At 48.6% G+C, this 15,105-nt stretch overlaps 1 protein-coding gene across 1 annotated transcript; it reads right to left on the bottom strand.

Moving 5' to 3' along the window:
* Positions 1–777: 777 nt before the first annotated feature.
* LOC130490579 (zinc finger protein with KRAB and SCAN domains 1-like) lies at positions 778–5,051 on the bottom strand. The gene is made up of 3 exons (XM_056864403.1): positions 4,617–5,051; positions 3,717–3,843; positions 778–1,540 (listed from the first exon to the last, which is right to left on the bottom strand). Exons 1-3 carry the CDS (start codon positions 5,016–5,018, stop codon positions 783–785), a joined length of 1,287 nt encoding a protein of 428 aa, XP_056720381.1. The 5' UTR covers positions 5,019–5,051; the 3' UTR covers positions 778–782.
* Between the last annotated feature and the right edge of the window lie 10,054 nt (positions 5,052–15,105).

Below are 15,105 nucleotides of genomic sequence, written 5' to 3'. Positions count from 1 at the left end.
CTGGCTCCCACAGCCAGCCAAAACCCGTGGTTTCCCTACTGCATAGCATGAAGGGAGATTTGTTGCCAATCTTGGTTCTTTAATGAGGATTATGATACTATGGTTAACCTCACTCGTCAACGTATTTGGGGGTTTTCATTTAAAAACAATAATAATTAAGTGCTGTCAAATCACAACCAACTTATGGAGACTTCAGAGCATGTACGGAGCCAAAATCCCTAGTTCCCCCACTATGGAGCATGCAGAGCGATCTGTCACCCATCTTGGCTCTTTGATGAGAATTACGCCTATGACACTATGACTGACCTCACCCATCAACACATTTTTTGGGTTTCCATTTACAGATAATAATAATTAAGTGCCGTCAAGTCACAACTGGCTTATGGCTACGGTGAGCCAAAATCCGTGGTTCCCCCGCTATGGAGCGTGCAGACAGATCTGTTGCCATTCTTGGTTGTTGGATGCGAATTACATCTATGATACTATAGTTAACCTCACTCCTTGATGCATGTTTGGGTTTCCAGTTAAAAACACAAAAAAGGCAATGTGTGCAGTGGCCTTGCCATCTGGGGCTCTTTTATGTCTATCCAGACTTGTGCTTTAGGCCTGTAATTTTAAGCCTTCCACTTCCAGTCTTTGTGTCCAAGGTTTTTCCAACACAGGCTTCATTCATTCATTCGGTCATTCATTTGTTCATTCATTTGTTCATTCATTCGGTCATTCATTCAAATATATTCCATTGCGAATGCCAAGAGGGATAGCCCTGGAGCTCCACCACTCTTTCACAGCCAGTCCGAGCACTGGAAAGCCTTCTCTCTGGTGTGCAGCTTCTGGTGCGTCACCAGGATGTCCCTCCTGCCAAAGCTTTTCCCGCAAACCAGGCACTGGAAGGGTTTCTCTCCAGTATGGGCTCGCTCGTGAATGACCAGGCACGTGCGCTGGCTGAAGCTCTTCCCGCACTCGGAGCACTTGTAGGGCTTCTCGCCCGTGTGGGTCCGCCGGTGGGTCACTAGGAACTGCTTCCTGCTGAAGCTCCGCCCGCAGTCTGAGCAGATGTACGGTTTCTCCCCCGTGTGGGTTCTCTCGTGCTTAATGAGGTCCGATTTCGAAATGAAGCCTTTCCCGCAGTGAGAACAGATGTAGGGCTTCTCCCCCGTGTGGATCCGCTCGTGCTTAATGATGTACGATTTGCGGCTGAAGCTTTTCCCGCAGTACGAGCATGAATAGGGCCTCTCCCCTGTGTGGGATCTCTGGTGCTCAACGAGTTCGGACCGCCAGACAAAGCCTTTCCCACATTCGGAGCATTTTTTCAACCGTTCGTCTTGGATTCTTGGTGGGACCGTCACCCCTTTGGCTTGCTGGTACCCCCGTGGGGCACAAACCGTTTTTTCCTTCTCGGGATAGATTCCCTGCTGGCTCTTGGAGGCTTCCCCCAGATCAGGACTGCGGGAATTGTTCTGCCCTGCTCTTCCCAACAACGTCCCTTGGGGTCCTAGTTCTCCTGGATTTTCTGGCTCCTCCCCATATGCTCTTTCATCACCTGCCCAAAAGGAGAGAATCCAAAAATGAATCACGTGCACATATGAAACTGAATTAGATCTTTGGTCCATCTCAGCTGTTCCTAAACTTTTAGGGCCACCGCCCCCTTGGTTCCACAAACTCAGCCCCAGCGCCCCCTACCCTATCCAACAACACAGTTGAAGGGGCCCACCTCTAGTGCCCCCTGCTGCCCCCTTGGCTCTTAGTGCCCCTATGTGTAATCCCACTGTCCCCCAGGGGATGGTACTGCCCACTTGGGGAACCACTGATCTAGATCAAAATGTTCTGCCTAGACTGTGGTGGTTCAGCAATAACAGCAGCAGCAACAGTAAGATAAGTTAGAAGAAGAAGAAGAGTTGGTTTTTGTATGCGGACTTTCTCTACCACTTAAGGCAGAACTTCCCTTCCCACAACAGACACCCTGTGAGATAGGTGGGGCTGAGAGAGCTCTATCAGAGCTGTGACTAGCCCAAGGTCACCCAGCTGGCTTCATGTGTAGAAGTGGGGAAACAAATCCAGTTCACCAGATTAGTGTCAGCCGCTCATGTGGAGGAGTGGGGAATCAAGCCTGGTTCTCCAGATCAGAGTCCACCGCTCCAAACCACCGCTCTTAACCATTACACCTCGCTGGCTCTCTTGATAAGTAAGTTAGATAGGTTCTAGATATTCATCCAAATGGGACAGTAAACAGAGATATTCATCCAAATGAGACAGTAAAAGGGGTAGAGTGTTGAGGCGGTAACATGAACTGCCCTGCTTTGGACTAGAAATCCAGCACATTTTCGCCTAGAGGCAAGTTGACCTGACGCCCAGAGTCTCTCAGGATGAGAATGGGCTCAGAGAAAAGAGTCCTTCACTGTCTTAGATCTCTTGCCCTTAACTGGCGTGGCCTGTTTCCACCATCGTACATATTCTCATGCTTGAGGATATACAGACTGCGCCAGTTCTTCCCATCCTCTGACTTCCCACAAATATCTCCCCCCCCACCTCCACCCCAAATAATAAACAGATCAACTACAGGTTGAGTATCACTTATCTGGACATCCGATATCCAGGCTGATCCGAAAACTGGACCTTTTGAGCCGGCATGTAGGCATTACTCACAGGCCCTCGGCAGTGCCATTGATGGTTCTCAAAATTACACAAAATTACACAAAAGCTGGTACACAAAATTGGAAGAGGAGGAAGAAGAGCTGGTTTTTATATGCTGACTTTCTCTACCACTTGAGGAAGAATCAAACCAGCTTACAATCACCTTCCCTTCCCCTCCCCACAACAGACACTCTGTGAGGTAGGTGGGGCTGAGAGAGTGTGACTTGCTTAAGGTCACCCAGCTGGCTTCGTGTGTAGGAGTGGGGAAACCAACCCCGTTCACCAGATTAGCCTCTGCCGCTCATGTGGAGGAGTGGGGAATCAAACCCGGTTCTCCAGATCAGAGTCCACTGCTCCAAACCACAGTTCTTAATGACTACATCACACTGTTTAAAATTACGTTCAGACTATGTGTATAAAGTATATATAGAACATGAATTTTGTGTTTAGATTTGGGTCCCTTCCCCAAGATATCTCATTATGTATATGTAAAAATCCCAAAATATGGAAAGATCAGAAATACGGACCACTTCTGGTCCCAAGCATTCCGGATAAGGGATATGCAACCTCTACAATTAAATCTAAAAATCTCCATCCACAGAGAAAGAACATTAGGGGGCCAATCCCAGAAATTAACCCATGAGAGATTCCAGTTGGCCACCTTTAAAAAACAAAAGTAGGCGGGGTGCCAGCACAGAAAAGGCCCTTCCTCTTGTGGCACTTTAAAAATGTGAAGCACCCCTACACTGTAAAAATGTGAAACCCCCCTCCCACAATTTCTACTATGAAGTGGCAAAGCCCATTTTGCCCCCCTCGGAATTCGACCGCCTCATTCTGTTGGATACGTAAGACCAGGCCATAGACAAGTTCAGTGTTGTAACTCCAAGGTGATCTCCCTGGCATTTGAAAGACCAAGGCTGCACACTATACTTTTAAAAAGCAGGGCAGAGGCCAAAGCTGAGCTTCTGGGGGATGATAACAACAGTCCACAAGCATCAGCTCTCTTGCATGCCACAGGGCGGGGTGGGGGGGAGTTTGTTGTACGAATTTCTAAGCATTCTGTAAATTGAGCAAACAGGCCTTACCTAGGGAGGCCGCGTCTCCGTCATCCTCCTGCTTGATCTCCCCCAAGATCACCCTCTGCCAGGTGTCCGACGCCACCTCCTCGGCCTCAGGGAAATCATCCGCCTCCTCTTTGAATGGCCCCAGCACCTGAAAAAGGCCAGCAGTTTGGGTCCTCTTAAAGCGGACAGCACAAGGATGAGACCCAAGATTAAAGGGATGAGGGGGCAGGATTCTGCCCCCACCCAGTCCCATGTGCTCCAAGAAGCCCCGCCCTCTACAGGCAACCCTGTTGCCATCCACAAGACCAAAAATGCCACGGTGCTACTGCCCAACAGTAGCAACAGAGGATGGTTTTCATACCCCGCTTTTCTCTACCTTTTAAGGAGAATCAAACCGGCTTACAAACAACTCCCCCCACACAAAAGGCACCTTGTGAGGTAGGTGGGGCTGAGAGAGTTCAGAGAGAACTGTGACTGGCCCAAGGTCACCCAGCAGGCTTCATGTGGAGGAGTGGGGAATCGAACCCAGTTCTCCAGATTAGAGTCCGCCGCTCAAAGTGCCTCCTCTGGGTCACCTGCTGCAACTGATGGCATCTTTGAACAATAACAGGAACACATTACAAGCAAAAGTCATGGCCGCAACTCCGAACGGCTTGTTGCATAAGCTAGGGTATGCACAAGGAGGGGCCATTGCTCAGTGGAAGAGCCTCTGCTTTGCGTGCAGAAGGTTCCAGGTTCAATCCCCAGCATCTCCTGTTGAAAGGACAAAGTAAACCAAGGGCCTAGCTCAGCAAAAGGCAAGTTCCTTTATGGAAGGGGCTGCGGCTCAGTGGCAGAGCATCTGCTTGGCATGCAGAAGGTCCCAGGTTCAATCCCCAATGTCTCCGCAAGCTCAGAAGCAAAAGCATTGGATGGCCTCACCTGCCCGCCCAGCCTCTCCTCCTCCTCCCGCCGCCTCAGCACAAACTCTTCCACCAGGGCGACCGCCTGGGAACAGTTCTCGAGGTCGACGTCTCGGATCCAGCCCTGGACCTCCGCCGGCAGGATGGCCAGGAACTGCTCCAGGACCACCAGTTCGAGCATCTGCTCCTTGGTGTGCCTCTCGGGTTTCAGCCACAGGTGGCAGAGCTCCCAGAGCTGGTTGCAAACCTCTCGAGGCCCCTCGGCCTCTCGGTAGCAGAACCGGCGGAAGTGCTGCCGCTGCGTCTCCAGGCCGGCTGCCTCTTCGTCCAGGATCTCCTCCTTCACTTTCACACACTCGACTCTGTCCTCGTGGTCCATCGGTTGCGCTTCTCTGCAAAGGTCTGGCAGAGGACGGGCCATCCTCTCTGCTTGGGGATGCCGGGTGAGAGCGCTAGAATCTCAACAGAGAACAGAAAAATCTTAGGATTGCTCTCCGGCCTTGGGCCACGGCAGACGAGAGCTTCTCCTTTCTGAGTGAACGTTAAGAAGAGCCCTGCTGGATCTGACCAGTTGTCCATATAGTCATAGAAACAAAGACATAGAATCGCAGCGCTGGAAGGGACTTCCAGGGTCATCTAGTCCAATCCCCTGCAGAATGAAGGAAACCCACAATGACCTCCCCTGCAACTCCCCAGTGACCCCAGAGGCAAAGTGGCAATCAGCATTACCCTGGGCACGTAAGAAAGGGCCACGAGAGCCAAGCGCTGGCTCACCCCTTCACAGAACCAGCATGGCTGCCGAATGACCATGGAGCCTCTGTTTAAAACCTCCAGTGAAGGAGAGCCCACCTCCCGAGGTTTGGTTCCCCACTCCTCCACATGAGCGGCAGACACTGATCTGGTGAACCGGTTTGGTTTCCCCGCTCCTCCACACGAAACCAGCTGGGTGACATTGCGCTAGTCACAGCTCTCTTAGCTCTCTCAGCCCCACCTACCCCATAGGGTGTCTGTTGTGGGGAGGGGAGGGGAAGGAGATTGTAAGCCGGTGTGATTCTTCCTTAAGTGGTAGAGAAAGTCGGCATATAAAAACCAACTTTTCTTCTTCTGAACACGCACAAAGCTGGCTTGTACTGACTCATATAATTTACTGTTAAGGTCAGTATTGTTTACTCTGGCTGGCAGCAGCTCTCCAGGGTCTCAGGCAGAGAGAAAGGCCTGAGATCCTTTAACCGGAGATGCCAGGGACTTAACTTGAAATTTTCTTCATGCAACGCAGACGCTCTGCCGCTAGTGTTCTGGTATAACAATGAATGTAGGGAGCCGTTCTAACCATTGGGGGTTCTGTATTTTGGGTGAGGAAAATTTCTCCCCCCTCCCATCCGTTTCTAAACCATCATTTGGGGAGGGGCTGTGGCTCAGTGGCAGAGCACCTGCCTGGTATGCAGAAGGTCCCAGGTTCAGTCCCCGGCAGTTAAAGGGACCAGGCAAGTAAGGTGATGGGAAAGACCTCTGCCTGAGACCCTGGAGAGCCATGGAGAGGGGCTGTGGCTCAGTGGTGGGGCATCTGTTTGGCATGCAGAAGGTCCCAGGTTCAATCCCCGGCATCTCCAGTTAAAGCACTGGTTCCCAACCAGGGGTCCGTGAGAACTAAATTAAGGTCCGCGAAACAAAGTTATAAACCCATAATAAATTAATATTTTCAATTAAAAGTTCTCTATTATAAAATATATATATTCAAATATTATTCTAAGTTTAATGTTTAACTAACCGTTATGATTAAAGTTTATTTTCAAATTTTCTGAATTTTTATTTTGAACCTTGGGGTCCCTGCACCGAACAAAAAAGTCCTAGTGGTCCCTGGTCAAAAAAAGGTTGGGAACCACTGAGTTAAAGGGACTAGGCAGGTAGGTGATGTGAAAGACCTCAGCCTGAGACCCTGGAGAGCCGCTGCCGGTCTCAGTAGACAATTGATGGACCCAGGGTCTGATTCAGTATCAGGCAGCTTCCTGTGTTCACGACGTCGCCCTTCTCTCTTCAGAGGCTCCTTCCTGCCCCTCTTTGAAAAACTGGGTGCAGGACCCGAGGCCAAAGATACCCAGCTTTCCTGCCTTTCCTCCCCCTCCCCCTCCTTGCACAACAGGCAGAAATCCAAACGGTGAAGATTTCGCCCCCAGTCCTCTTCCCAGCCAGGGAACAGCTTCCCCGGTTGCACTGCAACCTGCCCTGCGGCGCTTCAGGCCCCAGCCTTCCCCCTTCCCCCGCCCTTTAAACTCACCGGGCCCCTTCCCGGGATTTCCCCCGCAAAAAAGGCCCTTCCAGCCTCTGATCCTGCGCGTGGGAAAATTCAAAGGCCGCTTCCCCACGGGAACCGGAAGTGCCTTCCCCCCCTGACCCTCTCGCTCCCCAGCATCCGCCTTTCCCGCGATAGCGGTTTTGTCTAGGAGTCGGGGCGAACTCGCTCTCCTTAACCCTTTAGAGCGCGCTGCCTTGGAGGCTCCCAACAGCCAAGAGTGGACAGACAAGGGGAGGGGGGGGGGAGAAGCTGGTTTGGGGCAAGGGCAAAACCGCACACGCCTGGCAGCAAGGAAGGTTTTGCCTCCTAGCTCAGTGGCAGAGCCTCTGCTTGGCATGCAGGAGGTCCCAGGTTCAATCCCTGGCATCTCCAGTTAAAGCAGTGGTTCCCAACCTGTTTTTGACCAGGGACCACTAGGACTTTTTTGTTCGGTGCAGGGACCCCAAGGTTCAAAATAAAAATTCCGGGAATTTGAAAATAAACTTTAATCACGACTGTTAGTTAAGCATTAAACTTAGAATAATATTTGAATATATATTTTTAGAATAGAGAACTTTTAATTGACAATATTAATTTATTATGGGTTTAGAACTTTGTTTTGCGGACCTTAATTTAGTTCTCGTGGACCCCTGGGGGTCCATGGACCCCTGGTTGGGAACCAGTGAGTTAAAGGGACTAGTGAAGTGCCCTGGTTGTCTTAGAGAGTCCAATGAAGACAACTAGGAGGAGGTTAAAAAGAGCAACAGTTCTTTATTTAGCTAAACAGAGACCCTGGGGGTGACATAACCCACAAATAAGATGTGCAGAGTTACTCCCCCGAGAAACAAAGGAAAGTCAGTATCAAAATATTGTCGAAGGCTTTCACGGTCAGAGTTCATCGGTTCTTGTAGGTTATCCGGGCTGTGTGACCGCAGTCTTGGTATTTTCTTTCCTGACGTTTCGCCAGCAGCTGTGGCCGGCATCTTCACCGAAGGACAGTGTCTCTCAGTGTCAAAAAGGGCTAGAGTCCAGTAGCACCTTAAAGACGAACAAAACTATTTTCTGGCAGGGTGTGAGCTTTCGTGAGCCACAGCTCACTTCTTCAGATACAGCTAGAAAGTGAATCCATCGGTCTTTAAGTAGAGGAACAGTATGTAAATAGCAAGCCTGCTATTCACATTGACATACTGTTCCTCTACTTAAAGACCGATGGATTCACATTCTAGCTGTATCTGAAGAAGTGAGCTGTGGCCCACGAAAGCTCATACCCTACCAGGAAATAGTTTTGTTAGTCTTTAAGGTGCTACTGGACTCTGGCCCTTTTTGACTACTGCAAACAGACTAACACGGCTACCCACTGTGAATTATCTCAGTGTCAAGTGTGTAGGAAGAGTAATATATAGTCAGAAGGGGGTTGGTTTGAGCTGAATCATTGTCCTGCAAAAAGTAACAAAGGTAATGTGCTAATCATTGTCCTGTAAGTATCAAGATCATGTGCTAATGAGGGTGTGGTATGTCATTGTGGAACCATTGTATCCTGAAGTGATCTGTTCATGTGTGAAATCCAAAGCTAATCTGCATGGCTATTGTGGACTGTAGTCTTTGTTAGTCTGGAGGTTTTCAGGACAGGAAGCCAAGCCGTATTCATTCTTAAACTCTCTTCTGTTAAAGTTGTGCTGATGTTTATGAATTTCAATGGCTTCTCTGTGCAATCTGACAAAATAGTTGGCAGAATTGTCCAGTCTTTCTTTTGCAGGACAATGATTCAGCTCAAACCCAGCCCCTTTCTGACTATATATTACTCTTCCTACACACTTGACACTGAGAGACACTGTCCTTCAGTGTTACTCCTCTGAAGATGCCTGCCACAGCTGCTGGCGAAACGTCAGGAAAGAAAATACCAAGACCGCGGTCACACAGCCCGGATAACCTACAAGAACCAAAGTCAGTATCATTTATGCATTCGCATGGGGCAGGCCCATGGCTGCTGACAAGCAGGTTGATACACAAAAGCACCAATGCACACGTGTCTACTTCACTCTAATTAGCATAACCTATAGATATTGGCCGAAGGCGTCACTTAGTGAGTGCCTGATCTTGTGAGCTTGGTAACCAGAAACCACATTCCTAAGGATGAAGGTAATTCAGAGCTCTCTACTGGTGAAAGGCCGTACCAAGCACAGAGAGCATGATTTGTTGGTTCATGGCTCCTGGATGCCAACTTCCCAAAGCTTCCATGTGTGTGTGTATGAGTACATAGTATTTTATACCAGCCCTTATATCTGGGCATTACACTAGGCAAGCAGGTGATGTGAAGGACCTCCGCCTGAGACCCTGGAGAGCCGCTGCTGGTCTGAGTAGACAATACTGACTTCGATGGACCAAGGGGTCTGGTTCAGTATCAGGCAGCTTCATGTGTTCAGGCTCAGTTCCCAGCCGCTTCAGTTAGTTGGGGACCCCATTGCTTCCCCAGGTCCACCGTGGACCTATGTAGGGTTGCCAGGTCCCTCTTCGCCACCGGCGGGAGGTTGGGGGGGGGAGCAGAGCCTGAGGAGGGCGGTGTTTGGTGGGACGGGAGGGACTTCAATGCCGTAGAGTTCAATGGCCAAAGTGGCCATTTTCTCCAGGTGAACTGATCCCTATCGGCTGGAGATCAGTTGTAACAGCAGGAGATCTCCAGCTGCTACCTGGAGGTTGGCAACCCTGCCTATGTGTTATAGGTGGGCACCAATTGATTAATAACAGAAAACGGGTTTTAAAAATTTAAAGTTGATTTATTTAGATACATGGGGTTTATTGTGTTGCACTGTACTGTATTTGATGTCAGCTGCTCTGAACCCAGCCTTGGCTGGGACAGAGAGTGGGATACAAATAGCTATTATTATAATATAATATAATATAATATAATATAATATAATATAATATAATATAATATAATATAATATAATATAATAATAATTCAGGAAGCTGACTGTGGGAATCATATTCTCTGCCTGAGATTGTGGGGAGCTGCTCCCAGTCAAAGTAGACCATACTTAGCTGAAAGGGTACGGCTTGAAATAAGTTAATTCCAGAAGGTTAGCCCTCTTAGCCTACTGTAGCAATATAACACAGAAACATGGCAGCACCTTAAGAACTAACAGCATTCATTTGTATTGGTACAAGAGATATCTTTGTAGAACTCCGTAGTGAAGTACCTGCATGGCACGGGTTGCCAATTCTGGATCGGGAAATTCCTGGAGATTTTGGGGGTGGAGCCTGGGGAGGTGAGGATTGGGGAAAGAAGGGGTCTCAGTAGGATATAACGCCATAGAGTCCACCTTCCAAAGCAAGCCCTTTTCTGCAGGGGAACCGATCTGAAAAGTCTGGAGATCAGTTTGTAATTCTAGGAGATCCCCAGGTGCCACCGGGAGGTTGGCAACCCTACCTCCAGAAGGTCTCAGTTTTGATCCCTTATTAAAGAATCATCGGTATTGTGAGGGACTGCTCTGTTCCGTGTCTGGACTGTCCGTACAAGCGACAGGCCAGACCTCTTTCAGTAGAAGGGTTCAGGCCTTGGCTGGACTGTTTCCCATTTAGGCCCCTGCTGGAATGTCCCGCTCGCTTTCCTTTCCTCGTTCCCTCCTCCTTCCTCGGCTTTCTCAGGCTTGAGTTAATGAGCTTCCCTGGTGTCTTTGATGTGTATTCAGTAGCTTAGCTCAATGCTGTTATCTCTTGGTTCTCAAAACATGTAACCGACGTCTGCAATGTAGAACTGTTTATATTCTGGCTCTTTTGAAAATGTAAGCACTTGTAGCTTTGACCATGTAGGCCCTGGCCATACCTGATGCCTTCCAATAAACTTACCTGCTTCTGAGTGGTCGTCTGAGCGAGTGGTTTTATGGAAATAGCCCAGGGAGGTTGGAGAACCTCACATTAAGCTACAAGTCCCTTGCCCCAGTTCCTGCTCCTGTACCACTTTTGGACAGCTATGGCAGGCGATGGGGATGACAAGGAGGACGAGGACAGCACTGTACCGACGAATCCCGATCCTAACCCTTCGGAAGGGACGTCGACTGGGAAGACGCCCAGTGGAGCCGACTCAGGATTGGGTTTGGGTACGAAACCCAAGACGACCCACTTGAACACCTGGTTAGAGTCCCCGCGTACTTGGTCGCTCTCGAGGGATGAGACGCGGCCTCGGAGGACTGCAGTTCCCGGGGTCGGATTCGAGGACGATCCGGCCCGGAAGGAAGCCCTCCTGCTACACCAGATGAAAAAGGTCTGGCCTGTCGCTTGTACGGACAGTCCAGACACGGAACAGAGCAGTCCCTCACAGGTATTGGGACAAACCTGGGAGAGGTACTGCCAGTCAGAGAAGAGAGGTAATAGGCTGGATCAAAATTCTGGCCGAGGGTAGCAGAGGCCTATAATTTTATTAGGACAGAGTCCTATGTGGCATAGCAGCCCTGTGGCGCAGAGCGGTAAGCTGCAGTACTGCAGTCTAAGCTCTGCTCATGACCTGAGTTCGATCCTGGCAGAAGTCGGTTTCAGGTAGCCGGCTCAAGGTCGACTCAGCCTTCCAACCTTCTGAGGTTGTTTTGCTTTTCTTACATTTTCTTACATTTATGGCATATATACTGATTTTATACTAATAAATCTGAAGCATAGCAATAAAAGGAAACTATCATAGTAGCTTGAGCGTCTTCAGTTCGATCCCAACAGGAGTCAGTTTCAGGTAGCCAGCTCAAGGTTGACTCAGCCTTCCATCCTTCCGAGGTCGGTGAAATGAGTACCCAGCTTGCTGGGGGTAAAGGGAAGATGACTGGGGAAGGCACTGGCAAACCACCCTGCAAACATAGTCTGCCTAGAAAACATTGGGATATGACGTCACCCCATGGGTCAATAATGACCCGGTGCTTGCACAAGGGGACTACCTTTACTTTTTACCAATGTGGCATGTCCATATAAGAGAATCTCAAGTGGCGGGGCTGCGAAAAAGATCCTCCGCTGCTGAACTAGATGGAGCAATATATCCAGGAGAGTGAGGTGGCAAAATGGACAGCATCACTTCCAACTACAAGCGAAGGGTCATTTGGGGAAGCTCCTTTTGTTAAAAGCACCCTGCAAATACAAAATCAGCTCGGCAAAGAAAAGTGGGAGGGGGCTCAGTGCTCCTTCTGCCAGGCTCGTTTTCTGCTTGCAAGTACGTGCAATCCCCGCCACTCCCTCGGGGCTTTTTTCTTTTCATCCGTACCCTCAGGAAAGAGACTGAGAATAAAAGTGCCATGATAGGAATGCCTCCATACAATGCTGCCACATCAGGAATACCGCGAACAGTTCTGGTTACCACGGCTCAAAAAAAAAGGACGTTGGAGGGCTGCAGAAACTGCAGAAAAGGAACAGCTGGGTTGGAGTCCAGTAGCACCTTAGAGACCAATAAGATTTTCAGGGTATAAGCTTTCGCATGGGCAGCAGTGTATGTGAACAAGATCTTGGGGTACGGGTGGACTGTAAGTTAAATATGAGCAGCCAGTGTGATGCAGTGACAAAAAAGGCTAATGTTAGCTTGGGGTGCATCAACAGAGGCATAACATCCAAATCGCAAGATGACATAGTTCCGCTGTACACGGCATTGGTCAGGCCGCACCTGGACTATTGTGTGCAGTTCTGGAGGACTCACAATAATGGGTTTAAATTGCAGGCAGAAAGGCACCGGCTGGATATTAGGGGGACATTTGAGGGGCATATTGCTAAACACATCAAAACAAACAATAAGAAAATCTTTAAGTATATTAGGATCTTTAAGTATATTAGGAGTAGGAAACCAGATAGGGAAGCGGTTGGACCATTGGACGACAATGGGAGTAAAGGAACTCTAAGAGAGGATAAAGCGACTGCTGAAAAACTAAATGAAATCTTCTCATCTGTCTTCACTGTTGAAGATACAGGGCAGATTCCTTCTCCTGAACAGAGATTTTGGAGAGGGGAAAATGAGGAACTGAGGCAAATAGTGGTAACAAGGCAGGAAGTCCTAGAACGTCTAGACAAACTGCAAACTAACAAGTCACAGGGACCAGACGGTATTCATCCAAGAACTCAAATGGGAAATTGCTGAACTTCTAACAAAGATATGTAACATGTCCCTTCGATCAGCCTCTGTACCAGAGGACTGGAGAATGGCCAATGTAACACCCATTTATAAAAAAGGTTCCAGGGGGACCCAGGAAATTACAGGCTAGTTAGCTTAACGTCTGTTCCGGGTAAATTGGTGGAAAGCATTATTAAAGATAGAATTGTCAAGCATATAGAAGGGCAAGGTCTGCTGGGCAAAACCCAACATGGTTTCTGTAAGGGTAGGTCCTGTCTCACTAACCTATTAGAGTTTTTTGAAAGCGCGAATAAGCATGAGGACAGGAGTGAACCTGTGGATATTGTGTATTTGGATTTCCAAAAAGCTTTTGTCAAACTCCCCCACCAAAGACTGCTAAGCAAACTTCATAGTCATGGGATAAGAGGACAAGTCCTCTTATGAATTGAGAACTGGCTGAAAAATCGGATGCAGAGAGTAGGAATCAATGGTCAGTTCTCACAATGGCGGGATGTCAGCAGTGGGGTGCCTCAGGGATCTGTGTTGGGACCGGTGCTTTTCAACGTGTTCATCAATGACCTGGAGTTGGGGTTAAACAGCGAAGTAACCAAGTTTGCAGATGACACCAAATTATTTAGGGTGGTTAAAACAAAATCGGACTGTGAAGAGCTCCAGAAGGATCTACATACTGGAAGAATGGGCATTAAAATGGCAAATGAGATTCAATGTAAGTGTAAAGAGATGCATATTGGGGCAAAAAATCCCAACTTCACATATACACTGATGAGATCTGTGCTGGCAGTGACAGACCAAGAAAGGGATCTTGGGGTGGTAGTGGATAGAAGGTAGTCTATGTCAGAGCTACCGTCAGATTCAGAAAAGGACAATCACAGCGATCATAAAGGGCTGGAGTACCGGTACTTGTCCCATGAGGCAACACTAAAATATCTTAAGCAACACAACGTAGACAGCTTCATTTATTTATTTAATTTCTACTCCGCCTTTCTCCCCAACTTGGACCCGAAGTGGCTCACGTCAGTCTCCTCTTCTCCATTTTACCCTCACAACAACCCTGTGAGGTAGGTTAGGCTGAAAGTCAGTGATGGCCCAAGGTCACCCAGAAAACTTCCACAGTACTGCGGGGATTTGAGCATGGGGCCTCCCTCATCCTTGACCAACACTCTAACCATATGCCATGCTGGCTCTCTCTTAAATATCTTAAGAAACAAAACTTAAGAAGGTCGGTCCAGAACCAACGGGTTGAAATTAAATCAAAAGAGTTTCCGTCTAGACATGAGAAAGAATTGTCTAACAGTTAGAGCGGTTCCTCTGTGGAACAGGCTTCCCTGGGGGTGGTAAGCTCTCCTTCCATGGAGGTTTTTAAGAAGAGGTTAGATGGCCATCTGTCAGCAATACTGATTCTGTGACCTTAGGCAGATGATGAGAGGGAGGGCATCTTGGCCATCTTCTGGGCACTAGGGGTGTGGAGCGGGGAGGTAGTTGTGAATTTCCTGCATTGTGCAGGGGGTTGGACTTGATGGCCCTGGTGATCCCTTCCAACTCTATGATTCTATTTAGGACTGCATTTGATTAAAGGAGTCCTAAACTGTGATTTTAAATTTTGGTTGTATGCATTTTCATGTACTTTATGTATTTTATTCATATTGTAAGCTGCCTTACCTGGATGGCCATAGACTAGCCTGATCTCTTCAGATCTCAAGTTAAGTAGGGATTGGCCCTGGTTAGTATTTGGATGGGAGATAGAACATCTCTTGCCTTGAAAACCCTACGGGGTAACCATAAGTCAGGTGTGACTTGACAGCTAAAAATTTTTTTAGAGAGCCAGCATGGTGTAGTGGTTAAGGTGTTGGACTAGGCACTGGGAAACCCAGGTTCAAATCCAAGCTCTGCCATGGAAAGTTGCTGGGTGACCTTGGGCCAGTCACACTCTCCACCTCCACCCTGACAAATATTTGGATGGGAGACCTCCAAGGAATACCAGGGGCGTGACGCAGAGGCAGGCAGTGGCAAACCACCTCTGAACGTCTCTTGCCTCGAAAACCCTACAGGAGTGGTTCCCAAACTTTTCGGGCCACCCCCCCTTGGTTCCACAAACTCAACCCCAGCACCCCCTACCCTATAAGAAGCATTATTCAAAATAGAAGT

This window comes from Euleptes europaea, chromosome 1, assembly GCF_029931775.1.
Source record: "Euleptes europaea isolate rEulEur1 chromosome 1, rEulEur1.hap1, whole genome shotgun sequence".
In the NCBI taxonomy this organism is placed as follows: domain Eukaryota; kingdom Metazoa; phylum Chordata; class Lepidosauria; order Squamata; family Sphaerodactylidae; genus Euleptes; species Euleptes europaea.
Note: the sequence above shows the minus strand (reverse complement) of the source record. Positions and strands in the feature narration are given on the sequence as shown.